Consider the following 24,866-nt stretch of genomic DNA (forward strand, 5'->3'; position numbering starts at 1 on the left):
GGCCACAAGCATGGCCACCTTCAAGAGGGGGTTAGATAAAAATATGGAGCAGAGGTCCATCAGTGGCTATTAGCCACAGTGTGTGTGTCTGTGTGTGTGTGTGTATATATATATATATATATATATATATATATATATAAAATTTTGGCCACTGTGTGACACAGAGTGTTGGACTGGATGGGCCACTGGCCTGATCCAACATGGCTTCTCTTATGTTCTTACTCAGTAGGAAAAGGAAATATCCCCAGTGCAAGCACCAGTCGTTTTCGACTCTGGGGTGACGTTGCTTTCGCAACGTTTTCACGGCAGACTTTTTACGGGGTGGTTTGCCCTTGCCTTCCCCAGTCATCTACACTTTCCTCCCAGCAAGCTGGGGACTCATTTTACCAACCTCAGAAGTATGGAAGGCTGAGTCAACCTGGAGCGTCCACCTGAAAACCCAGCTTCCACCGGGGATCGAACTCAGAGCAGAGCTTATGACTGTAGTACTGCATCTATTCTACGTGGCTCTAGACATTAAGCAAGTTTGGCCACCCCCGTGTTAGAATGTTGTGCTGACGAATTTACTGTGTGGAAATGGCTGCGTTGTAACAACGTATTGATTGATTGATTTCTATTTTTAGCCCGCCCTTCCCATAGAACGGACTCAGGGCGGGTGACGTCATAAAAACAGTCAACAGTAAAAACAGTAAAAGCCCAATTTAAAATGTATAAACTTGAGAAGCGCATTGTAAAGGCTAACTGCATTATATATGTGCACTCATTGACCTTCGGCCTTAATTTCGTCACTGGCTTTGCCAGTAGTACTATCCCGTCTTACAATAAATGCTAATCCTAAAGAAATGGAGAGTCATCGTTATTGAAGGTGGTTATGAACATATGAACATATGAAGCTGCCCTATACTAAATCAGACCCTTGGTCCATCAAAGTCAGTATTGTCTTCTCAGACTGGCAGCGGCTCTCCAGGGTCTCAAGCTGAGGTTCTTCACACCTATTTGCCTGGACCCTTTTTTGGAGATGCCAGGGATTGAACCTGGGACCTTCTGCTTCCCAAGCAGATGCTCTACCACTGAGCCACCGTCCCTCCCTTGTGTTGGCAGGCCTGATTCAGCAGGAGCTCACAGGAGCACAGCTCCTGAACCTTTCTGAGGGTTCCCCCTCTCCCTCCCCACCTACCTTATCCATTGAATAGGAGGTGCAGGTGCATAACAATCCCCGGATTAGGAGAGCGGGCAGCCAGCCATCCACCAGGGGCTTTGCCACGCCCCCAGCAGCCCTCATTCACCCCTGGAGAAGCACGCGCCACCCTTTCTCCACTTCTGATGTGATTTTGGGCGGCGGGTGGCTTGCTGGCCTTTTGACTGGGAGGGGTGGGCGGCCAAGGAGAGCTTCAGGTGAGCGAGGCCTGCTTGGGCTGGCTGGATCTCTAGTCAGCCCGAGAAGGCCTCGCTTGCCCGGGGCTCTTCTTTCTTGCATCGGGTTGCTTTTGGCTGCGGGGGGGCAGCATATGCTAATGAGTTACACTAATGAGCTCCACCACCTTATTTTTCTACAAAACGACCCCTGGTTGTAGACCTGACACCGAGGGTTAGTCGTACCTGTGCCGGAGGGTAGTGTTGTTGTAGTACCTGCAGGCTGCTTTCCGCTGGCATTTCTGCTCCCACAGGAGGCAGGTGGAGTCAATGATGGTGCCGTAGAGCACCGGGGCCGGCAGCCAGGCTGGAAAACAAACCCAGGGCCCTTTTCAATACAATGCAGACAAGAAGGCAATAGAGAAGGCAGAGAAAGAAGAAGATATTGGATTTATATCCCGCCCTCCACTCCAAAGAGTCTCAGAGCGGCTCACAATCTCCTTTACCTTCCTCCCCCCCACAACAGACACCCTGTGAGGTAGATGAAGATATTGGATTTATATCCCGCCCTCCACTCCGAAGAGTCTCAGAGCGGCTCACAATCTCCTTTCCCTTCCTCCCCCACAACAGACACCCTGTGAGGTAGATGAAGATATTGGATTTATATCCTGCCCTCCACTCCAAAGAGTCTCAGAGCGGCTCACAATCTCCTTTACCTTCCTCCCCCCCACAACAGACACCCTGTGAGGTAGATGAAGATATTGGATTTATATCCCGCCCTCCACTCCGAAGAGTCTCAGAGCGGCTCACAATCTCCTTTCCCTTCCTCCCCCACAACAGACACCCTGTGAGGTAGATGAAGATATTGGATTTATATCCCGCCCTCCACTCCGAAGAGTCTCAGAGCGGCTCACAATCTCCTTTACCTTCCTCCCCCACAACAGACACCCTGTGAGGTAGATGAAGACATTGGATTTATATCCCGCCCTCCACTCCAAAGAGTCTCAGAGCGGCTCACAATCTCCTTTACCTTCCGCCCCACAACGGACACCCTGTGAGGTAGATGAAGATATTGGATTTATATCCCGCCCTCCACTCCGAAGAGTCTCAGAGCGGCTCACAATCTCCTTTCCCTTCCCCCCCACAACAGACACCCTGTGAGGTAGATGAAGGTATTGGATTTATATCCCGCCCTCCACTCCGAAGAGTCTCAGAGTGGCTCACAATCTCCTTTACCTTCCGCCCCACAACGGACACCCTGTGAGGTAGATGAAGATATTGGATTTGTATCCCACCCTCCACTCCGAAGAGTCTCAGAGCGGCTCACAATCTCCTTTCTCTTCCTCCCCCACAACAGACACCCTGTGAGGTAGATGAAGATATTGGATTTATATCCTGCCCTCCACTCCGAAGAGTCTCAGAGCGGCTCACAATCTCCTTTACCTTCCTCCCCCACAACAGACACTCTGTGAGGTAGATGAAGACATTGGATTTATATCCCGCCCTCCACTCCGAAGAGTCTCAGAGCGGCTCACAATCTCCTTTACCTTCCGCCCCACAACGGACACCCTGTGAGGTAGATGAAGATATTGGATTTATATCCCACCCTCCACTCCGAAGAGTCTCAGAGCGGCTCACAATCTCCTTTACCTTCCCCCCCTCAACAGACACCCTGTGAGGTGGGTGGGACTGGAGAGGGCTCTCACAGCAGCTGCCCTTTCAAGGACAACCTCTACCAGAGCTATGGCTGACCCAAGGCCATTCCAGCAGGTGTAAGTGGAGGAGTGGGGAATCAAACCCGGTTCTCCCAGATAAGAGTCCGCACACTTAACCGCTACACCAAACTGGCTCTCCATACTTTCCTCCCTTTCTCACAATACAAAAACTGGTGGGCACTCAATGAAATTGCTGAGCAGTCGAGTTAGAACGGATAAAAAGAAGTCCTTCTTCACCATGATAACCACCAGGAGATGGTGGCGGCTACAAGCATAGCCACCTTCAAGAGGGGATTGGATCAACATCTGGAGCTGAGGTCCATCAGTGGCTATCAGCCACAGTGTATTGTTGGAACTGTCTGAGGCAGTAATGCTCTATATTCTTGAAGAAGATGATATTGAATTTTTATCCCACCCTATACTCTGAATCTCAGAGTCTCAGAATGGTCACAATTTCCTTTACCTCCCTCCCCCCTCCCACAACAGACACCCTGTGAGGTAAGTGGGGCTGAGAGAGCTCTGACAGAACCTGTCCTTTTAAGGACAACCTCTGCCAGAGCTATGGCTGACCCAAGACCATTCCAGCAGCTGCGAGTGGAGGAATGGGGAATCAAACCCGGTTCTCCCAGATAAGAGCCTGCACCCTTAACCACTACACCAAACTGGCTATCATTTTGGTGCTTGGGGGGGGGCACAGTGAGAGGGCTTCTAATGTCCTGGTCCCACTGGTGGACCTCCTGATGGCGCCTGGCTTTTTTGGCCCCTGTGTGACACGGAGTGTTGGACTAGATGGGCCATTGGCCTGATCCAACAGGGCTTCTCTTATGTTCTTATGTGACACAGAGTGTTGGCCTGGAGGGGCCATTGGCCTGATCCAACAGGGCTTCTCTTATGTTCTTATGTGACACAGAGTGTTGGACTGGAGGGGCCATTGGGCTGATCCAACAGGGCTTCTCTTATGTTCTTATGTGACACAGAGTGTTGGACTGGAGGGGCCATTGGCCTGATCCAACAGGGCTTCTCTGATGTTCTTATGTGACACAGAGTGTTGGACTGGATGGGCCACTGGCCTGATCCAACAGGGCTTCTCTTATGTTCTTATGTGACACAGAGTGTTGGACTGGATGGGCCACTGGCCTGATCCAACACGGCTTCTCTTATGTTCTCATGTCTGGAACAGTGATTCTCTGTCTTCTTCGTGCTTGGGGGGCACAGTGAGAGGGTTTTTAGTGTCCTGGCCCCACTGATGGACCTCCTGATGGCACCTGGGTTTTTTTGGCCACTGTGTGACACAGAATGTTGGACTGGAGTGGCCATTGGCCTGATCCAACAGGGCTTCTCTTATGTGACACAGAGTGTTGGACAGGATGGGCCACTGGCCTGATCCAACATGGTTTCTCTTATGTTCTTGTGTCTGGGGCAAGTGATGCTCTGTATTCTTGGTACTTGGAGGGTGGCAACAATGGGAGGGCTTCTAGTGTCCTGGCCCCACTGGTGAACTTATGGCACCTGGTTGGGGGTTTTTTGCCCCTGTGTGACACAGAGTGTTGGACTGGATGGGCCACTGGCCTGATCCAACAGGGCTTTTCTTATGTGACACAAAGTGGATGGGCCATTTGGTCTGATCCAACATGGCTTCTCTTGTGTTCTTATGGGGTCCAATCAACAAGCACTTTTCCCCAGTGAGAAGCTGGCTGTGGTCTAATCTTGATATGACTGATACGAACACTTTAAATACTTCAGAACTTGTTGGGACATGTCTAATAGATACGAGACTTTGGAACTGCATGAATGAATATGAGTAGGATATGAACTTTGCAGACTTTTTGTATGTTCTGGAATGAAATACTGACACTTTTAATGTCAGTTATAAGTATTTACTGAAATTGTACATCATACTGGTTGTTCGTTACTAACATGTTGTATCCAGGGTTGCCTAATCCAATTCAAGAAATATCTGAGGACTTTGGGGGTGGAGCCAGGGGCAAGGTTGAGAGAGAGAGCCAGTATGGTGTAGTGGTTAAGTGTGCGGACTCTTATCTGGGAAAACCGGGTTTGATTCCCCACTCCTCCACTTGCACCTGCTGGCATGGCCTTGGGTCAGCCATAGCTCTGGCAGAGGTTGTCCTTGAAAGGGCCAGGTGCCATCAGGAGGTCCATCAGTGGGGCCAGGACACTAAAAACCCTCTCACTGTGCCCCCCAAGCACGAAGAAGACAGAGAATGCCCCTGTATAAATCGATGGTGCGGTCTCATTTGGAGTACTGTGTGCAGTTCTGGTCGCCGCACCTCAAAAAAGATATTATAGCATTGGAGAAAGTCCAGAGAAGGGCAACTAGAATGATTAAAGGGCTGGAGCACTTTCCCTATGAAGAAAGGTTGAAACGCTTGGGACTCTTTAGCTTGGAGAAACGTCGACTGCGGGGTGACATGATAGAGGTTTACAAGATAATGCATGGGATGGAGAAAGTAGAGAAAGAAGTACTTTTCTCCCTTTCTCACAATACAAGAACTCGTGGGCATTCGATGAAATTGCTGAGCAGAAAGGTTAAAACGGATAAAAGGAAGTACTTCTTCACCCAAAGGGTGATTAACATGTGGAATTCACTGCCACAGGAGGTGGTGGCGGCACAAGTATAGCCACCTTCAAGAGGGGTTTAGATAAAAATATGGAGCACAGGTCCATCAGTGGCTATTAGCCACAGTGTATGTGTGTATATAAATTTTTTTGCCACTGTGTGACATGGAGTGTTGGACTTGATGGGCCGTTGGCCTGATCCAACATGGCTTCTCTTATGTTCTTATGGCAGCTGCTGTGAGAGCCCTCTCAGCCTCACCCATCTCCCAAGGTGTCTGTTGTGGGGGAGGAAGGGAAAGGAGATTGTGAGCCGCTCTGAGACTCTTCGGAGTGGAGAGCGGGATATAAATCCAATATCTTCATCTACCTCACAGGGTGTCTGTTGTGGGGGAGGAAGGGAAAGGAGATTGTGAGCCGCTCTGAGACTTTTCGGAGTGGAGGGCGGGATATAAATCCAAAATCTTCATCTACCTCACAGGGTGTCTGTTGTGGGGGAGGAAGGGAAAGGAGATTGTGAGCCGCTCTGAGACTCTTCGGAGTGGAGGGCGGGATATAAATCCAATATCTTCTTCTTCTTCTTTTAAGGTTGTGACGAACATAACTGAACTCCAAACAGAGTTCTGGTCATCAAACCTAACGTATGGCACACCTTTTAAATGTCTTCCCTCCATTGGAAAGAACGAAAGATAGGGGCACCTTCTTTGGAGGCTCGTAGAATTGGACCCCCTGTTCCAATCTTCTTGAAACTTGGTGAGTGTTTTGAGGAGAGGCACCAGATGCCATGCCAAAAATTTGGTGCTTCTGTCTCAAGAAACAGCCCCCCCAAGCCCCAGATACACACAGATCAATTTTTGTTTCTACCCTATGGGAATTGATCTCTCTAGGGAATAATGGAGTTCCCAGCAGACATTTCCCTCCCATCCCCCCGCATTCTGATGACCCTGAAGCGGGGGGAGCGCCTCCAAACCTGGGGATCCCCTATCCCGACCCGGGGATTGTTACAACACACAAGAAAACTGCAGCAGATAGGTTAGTACACACTTGCAAAAAGCTGCCAACGGTTTGCACTGTAAATTTATATTCTTGCCATTCTGGAACCGTCTTATTATACATTAAACATACATAGCCAACCGCTTACAAAACTTTGCCAAGAACATTCAAAACATGCATACATACAAGAGTTCTCTCCAAAAACTATGCTTATCTGCCCGTAGACGCTGTTTAAAGAGACAGTCCCAATAATGTCCACGTGTGTCTCTCTTGCCCTGCCAGCACAAGAAAGATATGTGTCGAATGAGCATAGTTTTTGGAGCATACTGCCACTCCCCAGTTGGGTAAGAAAGCCACAAAACACCATGCAAATTACACACTTCAAGTAAATGCTTAACGTTCTTTGCTTGTGCAGCGCTTATTATGGCTAGCATCAAATGCTTCTTAACCCAATACTGAAACTTAAAAGAGCCCACAGTCCTCAAACAAAGGCTCTATTGCAAATAAGGATCCAGAGTGGATGCTGCAAACAATAGGTACCGAATCCTGCTGTACGCAGATGGTACTTGTAATATTATAGTACTGTATATCGTTGAATCAATCATGAGATAGCAGTCCTCTATTCAACAGGTGCGGCTACTTGAGGCCCAGGTTTAATTCTTGTTTCATTTGCCACTTCCACTGGCCACGTATTCTTGAATCAGGAACCCGTGCTTAAGGAAACTGCTCACATCAACTGGCCTAGTATTTATTAGTTTGCACGAATAGTTCTCTCAGCCTAATAAATACTAAGCAAGTTGAATAGAGGACTGTTGAATAGAGTGCTGCTACCTCAGGATTGTTTGCAGCATCCAGTTTGGATCCTATTTGCAATAGAGCAGGGGTGGCCAACGGTAGCTCTCCAGATGTTTTTTGCCTACAACTTCCATCAGCCCCAACTATTGGCTATGCTGGATGGGTCTGATGGTAGGCAAAAAACATCTGGATAGCTCCCTTTGGCCACTTCATGGTCTAAGTTACACAGGGGTGGGGGGCAGTGACTCTCCAGATGCATGGCCAATGGCTGGGGCTGATGGGAGTTGTAGGCAAGAAACATCTGGAGAGCTCCCCTTGGCCATCTCTGCAATAGAGCCTTTGTTTGAGGACAGTGGACTCTTTAAATTTCAGTATCGGGTTAAGAGCGTTTGATACTAGCCAGAAGAAGAAGAAATTGGATTTATATCCCGCCCTCCACTCCGAATCTCAGAGTGCCTCACAATCTCCGTTATCTTCCTCCCTCGCAACAGACACCCTGTGAGGTGGGTGGGGCTGAGAGAGCTCTGACAGAAGCTGGCCTTTCAAGAACAGCTCTGAGAGAGCTGCGGCTGACCCAAGGCCATTCCAGCAGCTGCAAGTGGAGGAATGGGGAATGAAACCCGGTTCTCCCAGATAAGAGAGCTCTGGCTGACCCAATGCCATTCCAGCAGGTGCAAGTGGAGGAGTGGGGAATCAAACCCGGTTCTCCCAGATAAGAGAGCTCTGGCTGACCCAAGGCCATTCCAGCAGGTGCAAGTGGAGGAGTGGAGAATCAAACCCGGTTCTCCCAGATAAGAGAGCTCTGGCTGACCCAAGGCCATTCCAGCAGCTGCAAGTGGAGGAATGGGGAGTCAAACCTGGTTCTCCCAGATAAGAGTCTGCACACTTAAGCACGACACCAAACTGGCTCTAATAAGTGATGCATGAGTAAAGAATGCAAAGCATTTACTTGAAGTGTGTAATTTACAGTGTTTTTTTTATCAATCTGTACACTGTGGTTTCCGGTTTGCCTAACTCCCCAGTTGGGGGCAGGGGATCCCCTGGTTTGGAGGCCCTCCCCCCGCTTCGGGGTCATCAGAAAGCGGGCGGGGGGGGGAATGTCTGCTGGGCACCCCATTCTTCCCTGTGGAGACCGATTCCCATAGAGCAGGGGTCCCCAACCTTTTTGGCACCAGGGACCAGGTCGCCAGCCCAACGTGGCCTCAGGGCCAGCAGGGTGGGGAAACTGAATTTGGCCCCCCCCTCGTCCCTGCGCAGCCTAATCGCCCTGACCCCATGGTGCTGCCTTCTCCCTCCATTTTTAAGCTGGGGAAAGCGCCTTCCGGCCACTTTAAAAGCTCACACACACACACCCCGCTAGCCAATCAGGTGACCCGCAGCTAATCAGGTGACAAGCAGTGCAAAGGCTGGATGCTTGTTCTGCGGTTGCTCGCTGCCGCCGCCGGCGGGGGTGTGTGTGAGAGCTTTCGAAGAGCCTGGAAGGCGCTTTCTCCGGCTTAACATCGTAAAAATGGAGGGAGGAGGATGCGCTGCGGGGGGTAGCATGGGGGGGGCTGCTGGCCTGCTTGCTGGCAGACCACGGATCGGGACCGGCCCAGGGCTCGGGGGTTGGGGACCCCTGCCATAGAGTATAACGGAGAATATGGCAATCATGCCATAGAGTCCGCCTTCCAAACTGGCCGCTTCCTCCAGGGGAACTGATCTCTCTCGCCTGGAGATCAGCTGGAATAGCGGGAGATCTCCAGGCCCCACCGAGGGCACGGTGCGAGGCTGCTCGCATTTTCTGCCCAGCCGGGTGCGTGTCCGAATCTTGTTTTTCAGGACGCCAGATTCAGCACCCGATTTTGGAAAGATGGCTTCGCCTCTGGCCAGGGCTAGATTAACAATTAGGCCGAGTAGGCAATGGCCTAAGGCCCCCCACAGCTTTAGGGACCCTGGGCTGACTCCCCCCCCCCCCCGTTTCCCAGCCTGCACGCACAGCCAGCCACTGAGCCGCTCTTTGCCCGACTCGCCTGGTGAGGCTGCTGCCGGCGTCGTCACAAAATTTGCCGTACACACTTAGAGTGATGTAGCGCCCCCCAGTCTCCAGGCACGCTGAGTTGCTCCCTGAAAGAGAGACCGGCAGAGATCTGCGTCTCCATGGAAGGCCACGTGCATGAAGAAAGAGGACAAATCTAACACCCGTACACACTTAGAGTGATGTAGCACTTTCCAGTGTCCAGGCACGCTAAGTCGCTCACTGCAAGAGAGACCGGCAGAGATCTGTGTTTCCATGGAAGGCCACGTGGAGGAAGAAAAAGGACAAATCTAACACCTGTACACACTTAGAGTGATGTAGCACCCTCCAGTGTCCAGGCACGCTGAGTCGCTCCCTGAAAGAGAGACCGGCAGAGATCTGTGTCTCCATGGAAGGCCATGTGTGCAGGGAGGGAGAGGACAAATCTAACACCTGTACACACTTAGAGTGATGTAGCGCCCCCCATTGTCCAGGCATGCTGAGTCGCTCACTGCAAGACAGACTGGCAGAGATCTGCGTCTCCATGGAAGGCCATGTGCAGAGAGGGAGAGGACAAATCTAACACCTGTACACACTTAGAGTGATTTAGCGCTTTGGAGAAGGTTCCCGCGGGCTGCAGAAGGTTCCCGCGGGCTGCAACAGGGACCACGGACTGTGGGGATGGCGCTCTGGCTCTGAGATAATTTGCGAGCGGCCCCCCAAGATTTTGACTGCCCAGGGACCTCCGTGGGCTTTAATTTGGCGCTGCCTCTGACTTACCACAAACTCTTAGCAAAAGGAACTTGATCCCGATGGCAAAAGACTTGTCTTCGGCCTCGACGTTCCTAAAAGCAAACACAAGCAACGAAGGATGTGTGAGAGTGAAACAGATGGAAACGCACAGGGCAGCGAGAACACCTGGGCGCTCTCCATGCAGCGTGGAAGAACCAAGAAATCGGCCTCTTTATATGAGGTAGATCAGGGGTATCAAACATGTGCCCCGGGGGCCAAATCAGGCCCCCGGAGGGCTCCTATCAGCCCCCCCCCCCGAGCAACTAGCTGTCGTCTGCTTCCTTCTCCCTCTCTCTTGCTTCCTTCTGCATCACAGCTTGCTTTGCCAGGCTCGCTCAATCGCACAGGAGCTACAGAGCAAAACCTCTGCTTTCTCCATTGGCAGAGGCTCCTCTCTTGGGAAGGAAGGGGGGAGAAAGAGCTTGCTTTGCCAGGCTTGCTCAATCGCACAGGAGCTACAGAGCAAAACCTCTATTTTCTCCATTGGCTGAGGCTCCTCTCCCTTCTGGTCCCCTGGAGAGGGAGGGAAAGAGCCGAAGCTTCCTTTGCCCAGTTCCCTGGATCCCATGGGAGAAATACAAAGAAAGCACCTTTAAGAACAACAAGTGCTAATGTTTTAAGTTTTTTTAAAAAAATATTTAATTGTGTTTGTTTTTGTCCTTTATATCTCTGCTACCTAATTTAAAGCCCTATATGGCCTAGGACCTGCCTACCTGAGGGACCGTCTCTCCCCACATGTTCCCCAGAGAGTACTGAGATTGGGAACTCGAAACCTCCTTGTTGTCCCCGGGCCAAAGGAAGCCCGTTTGAAATCTACGAGGGATAGAGCCTTCTCTGTAATGGCCCCTTCCTGGTGGAACCAGCTGCCGGAAGAGGTAAGGGCCCTGCAGGATCTTGTTCAATTCCGCAGGGCCTGTAAGACAGCCCCCTTCCGGCAGGCTTACAACTAACCGGCACTGAAATTTGAAATTGAGTGTAGTTTTATAGGACTGCGGTATGTTTTAATATTTTAATTATGTAAATTGTTTGAATTGTTTACATTTTAATCATGTAAGTTATATGAAATGTTAAATTTTTATATTTTCATGTTAGATTTTAGATGTTGTAAGCCGCCCTGAGCCACCTGGTGGGAAGGGCGGGATATAAATTACAAATAAATAAATAAATAAATTTTTTTGAAAATAGGTACACACACGGCCTGGCCCGACAGGGCTCGGCCCAACAAGCTCTCATTTGTGCCAGATCCGGCCCTCATAGCAAATGAGTTCCACACCCCTGACTTATTGGGATACTTTGTTAATATAGTATCATGTGTGTGGGTGGATGAGGGCACTGCAACTACAGGAGAGACCTGCAGAGATCTGTGTATCCATGGAAGGCCGTATGCAGGGAGGGAGAGGACAAATCTAACACCCATACACACTAAGAGTGATTTAGTGCCCCCCAATGTCCAGGCATGCTGAGTCACTCACTACAAAAGAGACCGGCAGAGATCTGCGTCTCCATGGAAGGCCATGTGCAGGGAGGGAGAGGACAAATCTAACACCCATACACACTAAGAGTGATTTAGTGCCCCCCAATGTCCAGGCATGCTGAGTCACTCACTACAAAAGAGACCGGCAGAGATCTGCGTCTCCATGGAAGGCCATGTGCAGGGAGGGAGAGGACAAATCTAACACCCGTACACACTAAGAGTGATGTAGTGCCCCCCATCATCCAGGCATGCTGAGTCACTCACTACAAGAGAGACTGGCAAAGATCTGCGTCTCCATGGAAGGCCATATGCAGAGAGGGAGAGGACAAATCTAACACCCGTACACACTAAGAGTGATGTAGTGCCCCCATCATCCAGGCATGCTGAGTCACTCACTACAAGAGAGACCGGCAGAGATCTGCGTCTCCATGGAAGGCCATGTGCAGAGAGGGAGAGGACAAATCTAACACCCGTACACACTTAGAGTGATGTAGTGCCCCTCAGTCTCCAGGCACGCTGAGTCGCTCCCTGAAAGAGAGACCGGCAGAGATCTGCGTCTCCATGGAAGGCCATGTGCAGGAAGAGAGAGGACAAATCTAACACCTGTACACACTTAGAGTGATGTAGCACCCCCAAGTGTCCAGGCACGCTGAGTTGCTCCCTGAAAGAGAGACCAGCAGAGATCTGTGTCTCCATGGAAGGCCATGTGTGCAGGGAGGAGAGGACAAATCTAACACCTGTACACACTTAGAGTGATGTAGCGCCCCCCATTGTCCAGGCATGCTGAGTCGCTCACTGCAAGAGAGACCGGCAGAGATCTGCGTTTCCATGGAAGGCCATGTGCAGAAGGGAGAGGACAAATCTAACACCCGTACACACTTAGAGTGATGTAGCGCCCCCCAGTCTCCAGGCACGCTGAGTTGCTCCCTGCAAGAGAGACCGGGAGAGATCTGTGTCTCCATGGAAGGCCATGTGTAGGAGGGAGAGGACGAAGGGAGAGAGGAGGGGCCAGAAGGCAGCTCCCAGGTTCAGACGAAGAGAGGCATCCCATTCAAGGAGATAGCACCTAAACACACTTAGAGTGATGTAGCACCTTCCAGTGTCCAGGCATGCTGAGTCGCACACTACAAGAGAGACCTGCAGAGACCTGTGTCTCCACGGAAGGCCATGTGTAGAGAGGGAGAGGACAAATTTAACACCTTTACACACTTACAGTGATGTAGCGCCTCCCAGTGTCTAGGCATGCTGAGTCGCTCACTGCAAGAAAGACCGGCAGAGATCTGCATCTCCATGGAAGGCCATATGCAGAGAGGGAGAGGACAAATCTAACACCCGTACACACTAAGAGTGATGTAGTGCCCCCCATCATCCAGGCATGCTGAGTCACTCACTACAAGAGAGACCGGCAGAGATCTGTGTCTCCATGGAAGGCCATGTGTAGGAGGGAGAGGCCAAAGCTAACATCTTTTGCACTTAGAGCGATGTAGCGCCCCCTAGTGTCCAGGCATGCTGAGTCGCTCACTCCACCAAGGCTAAATCATGAGGGGACGTTGCCGGAGGAGAAGATTTCGGACTTTCACGGTACAAAGAGGTGGAAGAGGCCGGACAGCCGTCAGGCAGAGATGGAAGGTCTACTGTTCCCTTATGCGACTGCCTGTTCCTTCTCCTTCCCTGCCCCAGCTACTTGCATCTACACTTCTCTCCCCAGCAAGCTGGGGACTCATTTTACCCTCCTCAGAAGGATGGAAGGCTAAGTCAACCTCGAGCTGGCGACCTGAAAACCCAGCTTCCGCCAGGGATCGAACTCAGGTCGTGAGCAGAGCTTAGAACCTCAGGCCTGCAGCTTTAACACTCTGCGCCACGGGGCTTTTTACAAATAACAGTAAGGGGAATGCAAACTGGGCATCTAAAGCCGGCCTCTTTTCCACACCCCCTCCGGGACGCCCCTCGGGCCGACTCATCAGATTCCCCAAAATGCGGCCCCTCTGCAGAGAAAAAAACAAAGCCCTCCGCAACCCCTAGGAGCTGTCGGCCCGCCTCTTCCGCTACCTGAGGATGAGCATGAAGGTCGGCGTGTGGGTGAGGCTTGCCAAGAATCCAGCTAGGCAGCAGAGCATCACAAAAGGCATCAGGTAAGGGGAGCACTTCCTGCTGCAGTGCCCCGGGACGGCAGACCCCGAGGCCCCGTTGACGTCGATGCAGCTACATGTGGTGTAATTCTGTGGGGAGGAAGACAAGGGGTGAGGGACCGAGGGAGCGACAAACCCTAAGGACAGAAAGACATTTTTAAAATAAGTACGTTCAAAAATGTAAAGTAGAAGCAGAAGCAGCTTTATTGTAATAATAATAATAATAACATTTAATTTATATCCCGCCCTCCCCGCCAAGGCAGACTCAGGGCGGCTCACAAGACAATATAAAATACAAAGATTACATAATAAAACGACAATCGACAACATCGTACAGTTCCCTGGTTGGTTTGGTGTAGTGGTTAAGTGTGCGGTTTGGTGGTTTGGTGTAGTGGTTAAGTGTGCGGACTCTTATCTGGGAGAACCGGGTTTGATTCCCCACTCCTCCACTTGCACCTGCTAGCATGGCCTTGGGTGAGCCAGAGCTCTCTTATCTGGGAGAACCGGGTTTGATTCCCCACTCCTCCACTTGCACCTGCTAGCATGGCCTTGGATGAGCCAGAGCTCTCTTATCTGGGAGAACTGGGTTTGATTCCCCACTCTTCCACTGCTGGAATGGCCTTGGGTCAGCCATAGCTCTGGCAGAGGTTGTCCTTGAAAGGGCAGCTGCTGTGAGAGCACTCTCCAGCCCCACCCACCTCACAGGGTGTCTGTTGCGGGGGAGGAAGGTAAAGGAGATTGTGAGCCGCTCTGAGACTCTTCGGAGTGAAGGGCGGGATATAAATCCAATATCTTCTTCTTCTTCTTCCTTAAAATTCCCTTAAAACCATCTAATTAAAACCAACCATTTCCTGCTACATTTTCAAACAATTTCCTATCTTAGTCATTTACAGATTTCCGTAAGGACGGTACAGCAGAATCCACATTCAGAAAAGGCCAGCTGAAAGAGGGTAGTTTTGCAGGCCCTACGGGGAGGGACGGTGGCTCAGTGGTAGAGCATCTGCTTGGTAAGCAGAAGGTCCCAGGTTCAATCCCCGGCATCTCCAACTATAAGGGTCCAGGCAAGTAGGCGTGAAAAACCTCAGCTTGAGACCCTGGAGAGCCATGAATGGGGCTGTGGCTCAGTGGTAGAGCATCTGCTTGGGAAGCAGAAGGTCCCAGGTTCAATCCCCGGCATCTCCAAGTCAAAAGGGTCCAGGCAATTAGGTGTGAAAAACCTCAGCTGGAGACCCTGGAGAGCCATGAATGGGGCTGTGGCTCAGTGGTAGAGCATCTGCTTGGTAAGCAGAAGGTCCCAGGTTCAATCCCCGGCATCTCCAACTATAAGGGTCCAGGCAAGTAGGCGTGAAAAACCTCAGCTTGAGACCCTGGAGAGCCATGAATGGGGCTGTGGCTCAGTGGTAGAGCATCTGCTTGGGAAGCAGAAGGTCCCAGGTTCAATCCCCGGCATCTCCAAGTCAAAAGGGTCCAGGCAATTAGGTGTGAAAAACCTCAGCTGGAGACCCTGGAGAGCCATGAATGGGGCTGTGACTCAGTGGTAGAGCATCTGCTTGGGAAGCAGAAGGTCCCAGGTTCAATCCCCGGCATCTCCAAGTCAAAAGGGTCCAGGCAATTAGGTGTGAAAAAGCTCAGCTTGAGACCCTGGAGAATCATGAATGGGGCTGTGGCTCAGTGGCAGAGCATAACAAGAAAACCAACATCAGGGTCAGAAGAAAATTTACGCCCTGCTTGAGAGTCCCTTGGACTGCAAGAAGATCCAATCAGTCAGTCTTAAGGGAAATGAACCCAGACTGTTCCCTGGAAGGTCAGATGCTGAAGCTGAAGCTCAAATACTTTGGCCACCCAATGAGAAGGGACCACTCCCTGGAGAAGATCCTGATGCTGGGAAAGACAGAAGGCCAAAGAAGAAGGGGATGGCAAAAGGAGATGGCTGGACAGCGTTACTGATGTCACAAACACAAATTTGAGCAGACTTTGGAGGATGGTGGAAGACAGGAGGGCCTGGCGTGACTTGGCCCATGGGGTCGCAAAAAGTCGGACTCGACTGTGCGATTGAACAACAACAAAACTGTGGGCACGGTGGCACAACGAAGATTTCCATCTGTCTGCCATATATGTTTGGGATATTTCCCCATTTTTTTGCGGGGAAAAGTATTAGAAAGTTTGTCAACTCTGAAGAGTTCAACTAAATTCTCACTGGGGGTTTGAACAATGGAGTCCAGAAGGGTGGGCAGAGTAAGAAAGAAAGAACAGGATGAAATTTAGAGGTTCCAGAGCTCTCCTCCTGTGAGCTCCTGCCCAAAAAGCGGCCTGCTCATGACTCTTCTTTTAGGGGCTTCCATCACAAACAGAAGAACATAAGAGAAGCCCTGTTGGATCAGGCCAGTGGCCCCTCCAGTCCAACACTCTGTGTCACATAAGAACATAAGAGAAGCCATGTTGGATCAGGCCAGTGGCCCATCCAGTCCAACACTCTGTGTCACATAAGAACATAAGAGAAGCCCTGTTGGATCAGGCCAGTGGCCCATCCAGTCCAACACTCTGTGTCACATAAGAACATAAGAGAAGCCATGTTGGATCAGGCCAGTGGCCCATCCAGTCCAACACTCTGTGTCACGTAAGAACATAAGAGAAGCCCTGTTGGATCAGGCCAGTGGCCCCTCCAGTCCAACACTCTCTGTCACATAAGAACATAAGAGAAGCCCTGTTGGATCAGGCCAGTGGCCCCTCCAGTCCAACACTCTGTGTCACAGAAGAACATAAGAGAAGCCATGTTGGATCAGGCCAGTGGCCCATCCAGTCCAACACTCTGTGTCACAGAAGAACATAAGAGAAGCCCTGTTGGATCAGGCCAGTGGCCCCTCCAGTCCAACACTCTCTGTCACATAAGAACATAAGAGAAGCCCTGTTGGATCAGGCCAGTGGCCCCTCCAGTCCAACACTCTGTGTCACAGAAGAACATAAGAGAAGCCATGTTGGATCAGGCCAGTGGCCCCTCCAGTCCAACACTCTGTGTCACAGAAGAACATAAGAGAAGCCCTGTTGGATCAGGCCAGTGGCCCCTCCAGTCCAACACTCTCTGTCACATAAGAACATAAGAGAAGCCCTGTTGGATCAGGCCAGTGGCCCCTCCAGTCCAACACTCTGTGTCACATAAGAACATAAGAGAAGCCCTGTTGGATCAGGCCAGTGGCCCCTCCAGTCCAACACTCTGTGTCACATAAGAACATAAGCGAAGCCATGTTGGATCAGGCAGTGGCCCCTCCAGTCCAACACTCTGTGTCACAGAAGAACATAAGAGAAGCCCTGTTGGATCAGGCCAGTGGCCCATCCAGTCCAACACTCTGTGTCACATAAGAACATAAGAGAAGCCATGTTGGATCAGGCCAGTGGCCCATCCAGTCCAACACTCTGTGTCACGTAAGAACATAAGAGAAGCCCTGTTGGATCAGGCCAGTGGCCCCTCCAGTCCAACACTCTCTGTCACATAAGAACATAAGAGAAGCCCTGTTGGATCAGGCCAGTGGCCCCTCCAGTCCAACACTCTGTGTCACATAAGAACATAAGAGAAGCCATGTTGGATCAGGCCAGTGGCCCCTCCAGTCCAACACTCTGTGTCACATAAGAACATAAGAGAAGCCCTGTTGGATCAGGCCAGTGGCCCCTCCAGTCCAACACTCTGTGTCACATAAGAACATAAGCGAAGCCATGTTGGATCAGGCAGTGGCCCCTCCAGTCCAACACTCTGTGTCACAGAAGAACATAAGAGAAGCCCTGTTGGATCAGGCCAGTGGCCCATCCAGTCCAACACTCTGTGTCACATAAGAACATAAGCGAAGCCATGTTGGATCAGGCAGTGGCCCCTCCAGTCCAACACTCTGTGTCACAGAAGAACATAAGAGAAGCCCTGTTGGATCAGGCCAGTGGCCCCTCCAGTCCAACACTCTGTGTCACGTAAGAACATAAGAGAAGCCCTGTTGGATCAGGCCAGTGCCCCCTCCAGTCCAACACTCTGTGTCACGTAAGAACATAAGAGAAGCCCTGTTGGATCAGGCCAGTGGCCCCTCCAGTCCAACACTCTGTGTCACATAAGAACATAAGAGAAGCCATGTTGGATCAGGCCAGTGGCCCCTCCAGTCCAACACTCTGTGTCACATAAGAACATAAGAGAAGCCCTGTTGGATCAGGCCAGTGGCCCCTCCAGTCCAACACTCTGTGTCACATAAGAACATAAGCGAAGCCATGTTGGATCAGGCCAGTGGCCCCTCCAGTCCAACACTCTCTGTCACATAAGAACATAAGAGAAGCCATGTTGGATCAGGCCAGTGGCCCCTCCAGTCCAACACTCTGTGTCACATAAGAACATAAGAGAAGCCCTGTTGGATCAGGCCAGTGGCCCCTCCAGTCCAACACTCTGTGTCACATAAGAACATAAGAGAAGCCATGTTGGATCAGGCCAGTGGCCCCTCCAGTCCAACACTCTGTGTCACATAAGAACATAAGAGAAGCCCTGTTGGATCAGGCCAGTGGCCCCTCCTGTCCAACACTCTGTTTCACATAAGAACATAAGAGAAGCCCTGTTGGATCAGACCAGTGGCCCATCCAGTCCAACACTCTGTGTCACATAAGAACATAAGAGAAGCCCTGTTGGATCAGGCCAGTGGCCCCTCCTGTCCAACACTCAGTTTCACATAAGAACATAAGAGAAGCCCTGTTGGATCAGACCAGTGGCCCATCCAGTCCAACACTCTGTGTCACATAAGAACATAAGCGAAGCCATGTTGGATCAGGCCAGTGGCCCCTCCAGTCCAACACTCTGTGTCACATAAGAACATAAGCGAAGCCATGTTGGATCAGGCCAGTGGCCCCTCCAGTCCAACACTCTCTGTCACATAAGAACATAAGAGAAGCCATGTTGGATCAGGCCAGTGGCCCCTCCAGTCCAACACTCTGTGTCACATAAGAACATAAGAGAAGCCCTGTTGGATCAGGCCAGTGGCCCCTCCAGTCCAACACTCTGTGTCACATAAGAACATAAGAGAAGCCATGTTGGATCAGGCCAGTGGCCCCTCCAGTCCAACACTCTCTGTCACATAAGAACATAAGAGAAGCCATGTTGGATCAGGCCAGTGGCCCCTCCAGTCCAACACTCTGTGTCACATAAGAACATAAGAGAAGCCCTGTTGGATCAGGCCAGTGGCCCCTCCAGTCCAACACTCTGTGTCACATAAGAACATAAGAGAAGCCCTGTTGGATCAGGCCAGTGGCCCCTCCAGTCCAACACTCTCTGTCACATAAGAACATAAGAGAAGCCATGTTGGATCAGGCCAGTGGCCCCTCCAGTCCAACACTCTGTGTCACATAAGAACATAAGCGAAGCCATGTTGGATCAGGCCAGTGGCCCCTCCAGTCCAACACTCTGTGTCACATAAGAACATAAGAGAAGCCATGTTGGATCAGGCCAGTGGCCCCTCCAGTCCAACACTCTGTGTCACATCAGAACATAAGAGAAGCCCTGTTGGATCAGGCCAATGGCCCCTCCAGTCCAACACTCTGTGTCACATAAGAACATAAGAGAAGCCCTGTTGGATCAGGCCAGTGGCCCCTCCAGTCCAACACTCTGTGTCACATAAGAACATAAGAGAAGCCCTGTTGGATCAGGCCAGTGGCCCCTCCAGTCCAACACTCTGTGTCACATAAGAACATAAGAGAAGCCCTGTTGGATCAGGCCAGTGGCCCCTCCAGTCCAACACTCTGTGTCACATCAGAACATAAGAGAAGCCCTGTTGGATCAGGCCAGTGGCCCCTCCAGTCCAACACTCTGTGTCACATCAGAACATAAGAGAAGCCCTGTTGGATCAGGCCAATGGCCCCTCCAGTCCAACACTCTGTGTCACATAAGAACATAAGAGAAGCCCTGTTGGATCAGGCCAGTGGCCCCTCCAGTCCAACACTCTGTGTCACATAAGAACATAAGAGAAGCCCTGTTGGATCAGGCCAGTGGCCCCTCCAGTCCAACACTCTGTGTCACATAAGAACATAAGAGAAGCCCTGTTGGATCAGGCCAGTGGCCCCTCCAGTCCAACACTCTGTGTCACATAAGAACATAAGAGAAGCCCTGTTGGATCAGGCCAGTGGCCCCTCCAGTCCAACACTCTGTGTCACATAAGAACATAAGAGAAGCCCTGTTGGATCAGGCCAATGGCCCCTCCAGTCCAACACTCTGTGTCACATAAGAACATAAGAGAAGCCATGTTGGATCTGGCCAGTGGCCCCTCCAGTCCAACACTCTGTGTCACATAAGAACATAAGAGAAGTCCTGTTGGATCAGGCCAGTGGCCCCTCCAGTCCAACACTCTGTGTCACATAAGAACATAAGAGAAGTCCTGTTGGATCAGGCCAGTGGCCCCTCCAGTCCAACACTCTGTGTCACATAAGAACAGAAGAGAAGCCATGATGGATCAGGCCAGTGGCCCCTCCAGTCCAACACTCTGTGTCACATAAGAACATAAGAGAAGCCCTGTTGGATCAGGCCAGTGGCCCCTCCAGTCCAACACTCTGTGTCACATAAGAACATAAGAGAAGCCCTGTTGGATCAGGCCAGTGGCCCCTCCAGTCCAACACTCTGTGTCACATAAGAACATAAGAGAAGCCCTGTTGGATCAGGCCAGTGGCCCCTCCAGTCCAACACTCTGTGTCACATCAGAACATAAGAGAAGCCCTGTTGGATCAGGCCAGTGGCCCCTCCAGTCCAACACTCTGTGTCACATAAGAACATAAGAGAAGCCATGTTGGATCAGGCCAGTGTCCCCTCCTGTCCAACACTCTGTGTCACATAAGAACATAAGAGAAGCCCTGTTGGATCAGGCCAATGGCCCCTCCAGTCCAACACTCTGTGTCACATAAGGACATCAGAGAAGCCATGTTGGATCAGGCCAGTGGCTCATCCAGTCCAACACTCTGTGTCACATAAGAACATAAGAGAAGCCCTGTTGGATCAGGCCAGTGGCTCATCCAGTCCAACACTCTGTGTCACATAAGAACATAAGAGAAGCCCTGTTGGATCAGGCCAATGGCTCATCCAGTCCAACACTCTGTGTCACATAAGGACATCAGAGAAGCCATGGTGGATCAGGCCAATGGCCCCTCCAGTCCAACACTCTGTGTCACATAAGGACATCAGAGAAGCCATGTTGGATCAGGCCAGTGGCTCATCCAGTCCAACACTCTGTGTCACATAAGAACATAAGAGAAGCCCTGTTGGATCAGGCCAATGGCCCCTCCAGTCCAACACTCTGTGTCACATAAGGACATCAGAGAAGCCATGTTGGATCAGGCCAGTGGCTCATCCAGTCCAACACTCTGTGTCACATAAGAACATAAGAGAAGCCCTGTTGGATCAGGCCAGTGGCCCCTCCTGTCCAACACTCTGTGTCACATAAGAACATAAGAGAAGCCCTGTTGGATCAGGCCAATGGCCCCTCCAGTCCAACACTCTGTGTCACATAAGGACATCAGAGAAGCCATGTTGGATCAGGCCAGTGGCTCATCCAGTCCAACACTCTGTGTCACATAAGAACATAAGAGAAGCCCTGTTGGATCAGGCCAGTGGCTCATCCAGTCCAACACTCTGTGTCACATAAGAACATAAGAGAAGCCCTGTTGGATCAGGCCAATGGCTCATCCAGTCCAACACTCTGTGTCACAGAAGAACATAAGAGAAGCCATGTTGGATCAGGCCAATGGCCCCTCCAGTCCAACACTCTGTGTCACAGAAGAACATAAGAGAAGCCCTGTTGGATCAGGCCAGTGGCTCATCCAGTCCAACACTCTGTGTCACATAAGAACATAAGAGAAGCCCTGTTGGATCAGGCCAGTGGCCCCTCCAGTCCAACACTCTGTGTCACATAAGAACATAAGAGAAGCCCTGTTGGATCAGGCCAGTGGCCCATCCAGTCCAACACTCTGTGTCACATAAGAACAGAAGAGAAGCCCTGTTGGATCAGGCCAGTGGCCCATCCAGTCCAACACTCTGTGTCACATAAGAACAGAAGAGAAGCCCTGTTGGATCAGGCCAGTGGCCCCTCCAGTCCAACACTCTGTGTCACATAAGAACATAAGAGAAGCCCTGTTGGATCAGGCCAGTGGCCCCTCCAGTCCAACACTCTGTGTCACATAAGAACATAAGAGAAGTCCTGTTGGATCAGGCCAGTGGCTCCTCCAGTCCGACACTCTGTGTCACATAAGAACATAAGAGAAGTCCTGTTGGATCAGGCCAGTGGCCCCTCCAGTCCAACACTCTGTGTCACATAAGAACATAAGAGAAGTCCTGTTGGATCAGGCCAGTGGCCCCTCCAGTCCAACACTCTGTGTCACATAAGAACATAAGAGAAGCCCTGTTGGATCAGGCCAGTGGCCCCTCCAGTCCAACACTCTGTGTCACATAAGAACATAAGAGAAGTCCTGTTGGATCAGGCCAGTGGCCCCTCCAGTCCAACACTCTGTGTCACATAAGAACATAAGAGAAGTCCTGTTGGATCAGGCCAGTGGCCCCTCCAGTCCAACACTCTGTGTCACATAAGAACATAAGAGAAGTCCTGTTGGATCAGGCCAGTGGCCCCTCCAGTCCAACACTCTGTGTCACATAAGAACATAAGAGAAGTCCTGTTGGATCAGGCCAGTGGCCCCTCCAGTCCAACACTCTGTGTCACATAAGAACAGAAGAGAAGCCATGATGGATCAGGCCAGTGGCCCCTCCAGTCCAACACTCTGTGTCACATAAGAACATAAGAGAAGCCCTGTTGGATCAGGCCAGTGGCCCCTCCAGTCCAACACTCTGTGTCACATAAGAACATAAGAGAAGCCCTGTTGGATCAGGCCAGTGGCCCCTCCAGTCCAACACTCTGTGTCACATAAGAACATAAGAGAAGCCCTGTTGGATCAGGCCAGTGGCCCCTCCAGTCCAACACTCTGTGTCACATCAGAACATAAGAGAAGCCCTGTTGGATCAGGCCAGTGGCCCCTCCAGTCCAACACTCTGTGTCACATAAGAACATAAGAGAAGCCATGTTGGATCAGGCCAGTGGCCCCTCCTGTCCAACACTCTGTGTCACATAAGAACATAAGAGAAGCCCTGTTGGATCAGGCCAATGGCCCCTCCAGTCCAACACTCTGTGTCACATAAGGACATCAGAGAAGCCATGTTGGATCAGGCCAGTGGCTCATCCAGTCCAACACTCTGTGTCACATAAGAACATAAGAGAAGCCCTGTTGGATCAGGCCAGTGGCTCATCCAGTCCAACACTCTGTGTCACATAAGAACATAAGAGAAGCCCTGTTGGATCAGGCCAATGGCTCATCCAGTCCAACACTCTGTGTCACATAAGGACATCAGAGAAGCCATGTTGGATCAGGCCAATGGCCCCTCCAGTCCAACACTCTGTGTCACATAAGGACATCAGAGAAGCCATGTTGGATCAGGCCAGTGGCTCATCCAGTCCAACACTCTGTGTCACATAAGAACATAAGAGAAGCCCTGTTGGATCAGGCCAATGGCCCCTCCAGTCCAACACTCTGTGTCACATAAGGACATCAGAGAAGCCATGTTGGATCAGGCCAGTGGCTCATCCAGTCCAACACTCTGTGTCACATAAGAACATAAGAGAAGCCCTGTTGGATCAGGCCAGTGGCCCCTCCTGTCCAACACTCTGTGTCACATAAGAACATAAGAGAAGCCCTGTTGGATCAGGCCAATGGCCCCTCCAGTCCAACACTCTGTGTCACATAAGGACATCAGAGAAGCCATGTTGGATCAGGCCAGTGGCTCATCCAGTCCAACACTCTGTGTCACATAAGAACATAAGAGAAGCCCTGTTGGATCAGGCCAGTGGCTCATCCAGTCCAACACTCTGTGTCACATAAGAACATAAGAGAAGCCCTGTTGGATCAGGCCAATGGCTCATCCAGTCCAACACTCTGTGTCACAGAAGAACATAAGAGAAGCCATGTTGGATCAGGCCAATGGCCCCTCCAGTCCAACACTCTGTGTCACAGAAGAACATAAGAGAAGCCCTGTTGGATCAGGCCAGTGGCTCATCCAGTCCAACACTCTGTGTCACATAAGAACATAAGAGAAGCCCTGTTGGATCAGGCCAATGGCTCATCCAGTCCAACACTCTGTGTCACAGAAGAACATAAGAGAAGCCATGTTGGATCAGGCCAATGGCCCCTCCAGTCCAACACTCTGTGTCACAGAAGAACATAAGAGAAGCCCTGTTGGATCAGGCCAGTGGCTCATCCAGTCCAACACTCTGTGTCACATAAGAACATAAGAGAAGCCCTGTTGGATCAGGCCAGTGGCCCCTCCAGTCCAACACTCTGTGTCACATAAGAACATAAGAGAAGCCCTGTTGGATCAGGCCAATGGCCCCTCCAGTCCAACACTCTGTGTCACATAAGAACATAAGAGAAGCCATGTTGGATCAGGCCAGTGGCCCCTCCAGTCCAACACTCTGTGTCACACAAGAACATAAGAGAAGCCCTGTTGGATCAGGCCAGTGGCCCCTCCAGTCCAACACTCTGTGTCACAGAAGAACATAAGAGAAGCCCTGTTGGATCAGGCCAGTGGCTCATCCAGTCCAACACTCTGTGTCACATAAGAACATAAGAGAAGCCCTGTTGGATCAGGCCAATGGCTCATCCAGTCCAACACTCTGTGTCACAGAAGAACATAAGAGAAGCCATGTTGGATCAGGCCAATGGCCCCTCCAGTCCAACACTCTGTGTCACAGAAGAACATAAGAGAAGCCCTGTTGGATCAGGCCAGTGGCTCATCCAGTCCAACACTCTGTGTCACATAAGAACATAAGAGAAGCCCTGTTGGATCAGGCCAGTGGCCCCTCCAGTCCAACACTCTGTGTCACATAAGAACATAAGAGAAGCCATGTTGGATCAGGCCAGTGGCCCCTCCAGTCCAACACTCTGTGTCACACAAGAACATAAGAGAAGCCCTGTTGGATCAGGCCAGTGGCACATCCAGTCCAACA

General features: G+C 51.0%; 1 protein-coding gene across 1 annotated transcript in view; it reads right to left on the minus strand.

Moving 5' to 3' along the window:
* The window catches only part of LOC132569170 (solute carrier organic anion transporter family member 2B1-like), a 171,745-nt gene that overhangs the window by 5,234 nt on the left and 141,645 nt on the right, over positions 1 to 24,866 (minus strand). Inside the window, 3 exon segments of the mRNA XM_060235358.1 lie at positions 1,600 to 1,720; positions 10,207 to 10,271; positions 13,742 to 13,911. Coding sequence (XP_060091341.1) covers positions 1,600 to 1,720; positions 10,207 to 10,271; positions 13,742 to 13,911 — 356 coding nt within the window.

Source organism: Heteronotia binoei, chromosome 3 (genome assembly GCF_032191835.1).
Source record: "Heteronotia binoei isolate CCM8104 ecotype False Entrance Well chromosome 3, APGP_CSIRO_Hbin_v1, whole genome shotgun sequence".
Lineage (NCBI taxonomy): Eukaryota > Metazoa > Chordata > Lepidosauria > Squamata > Gekkonidae > Heteronotia > Heteronotia binoei.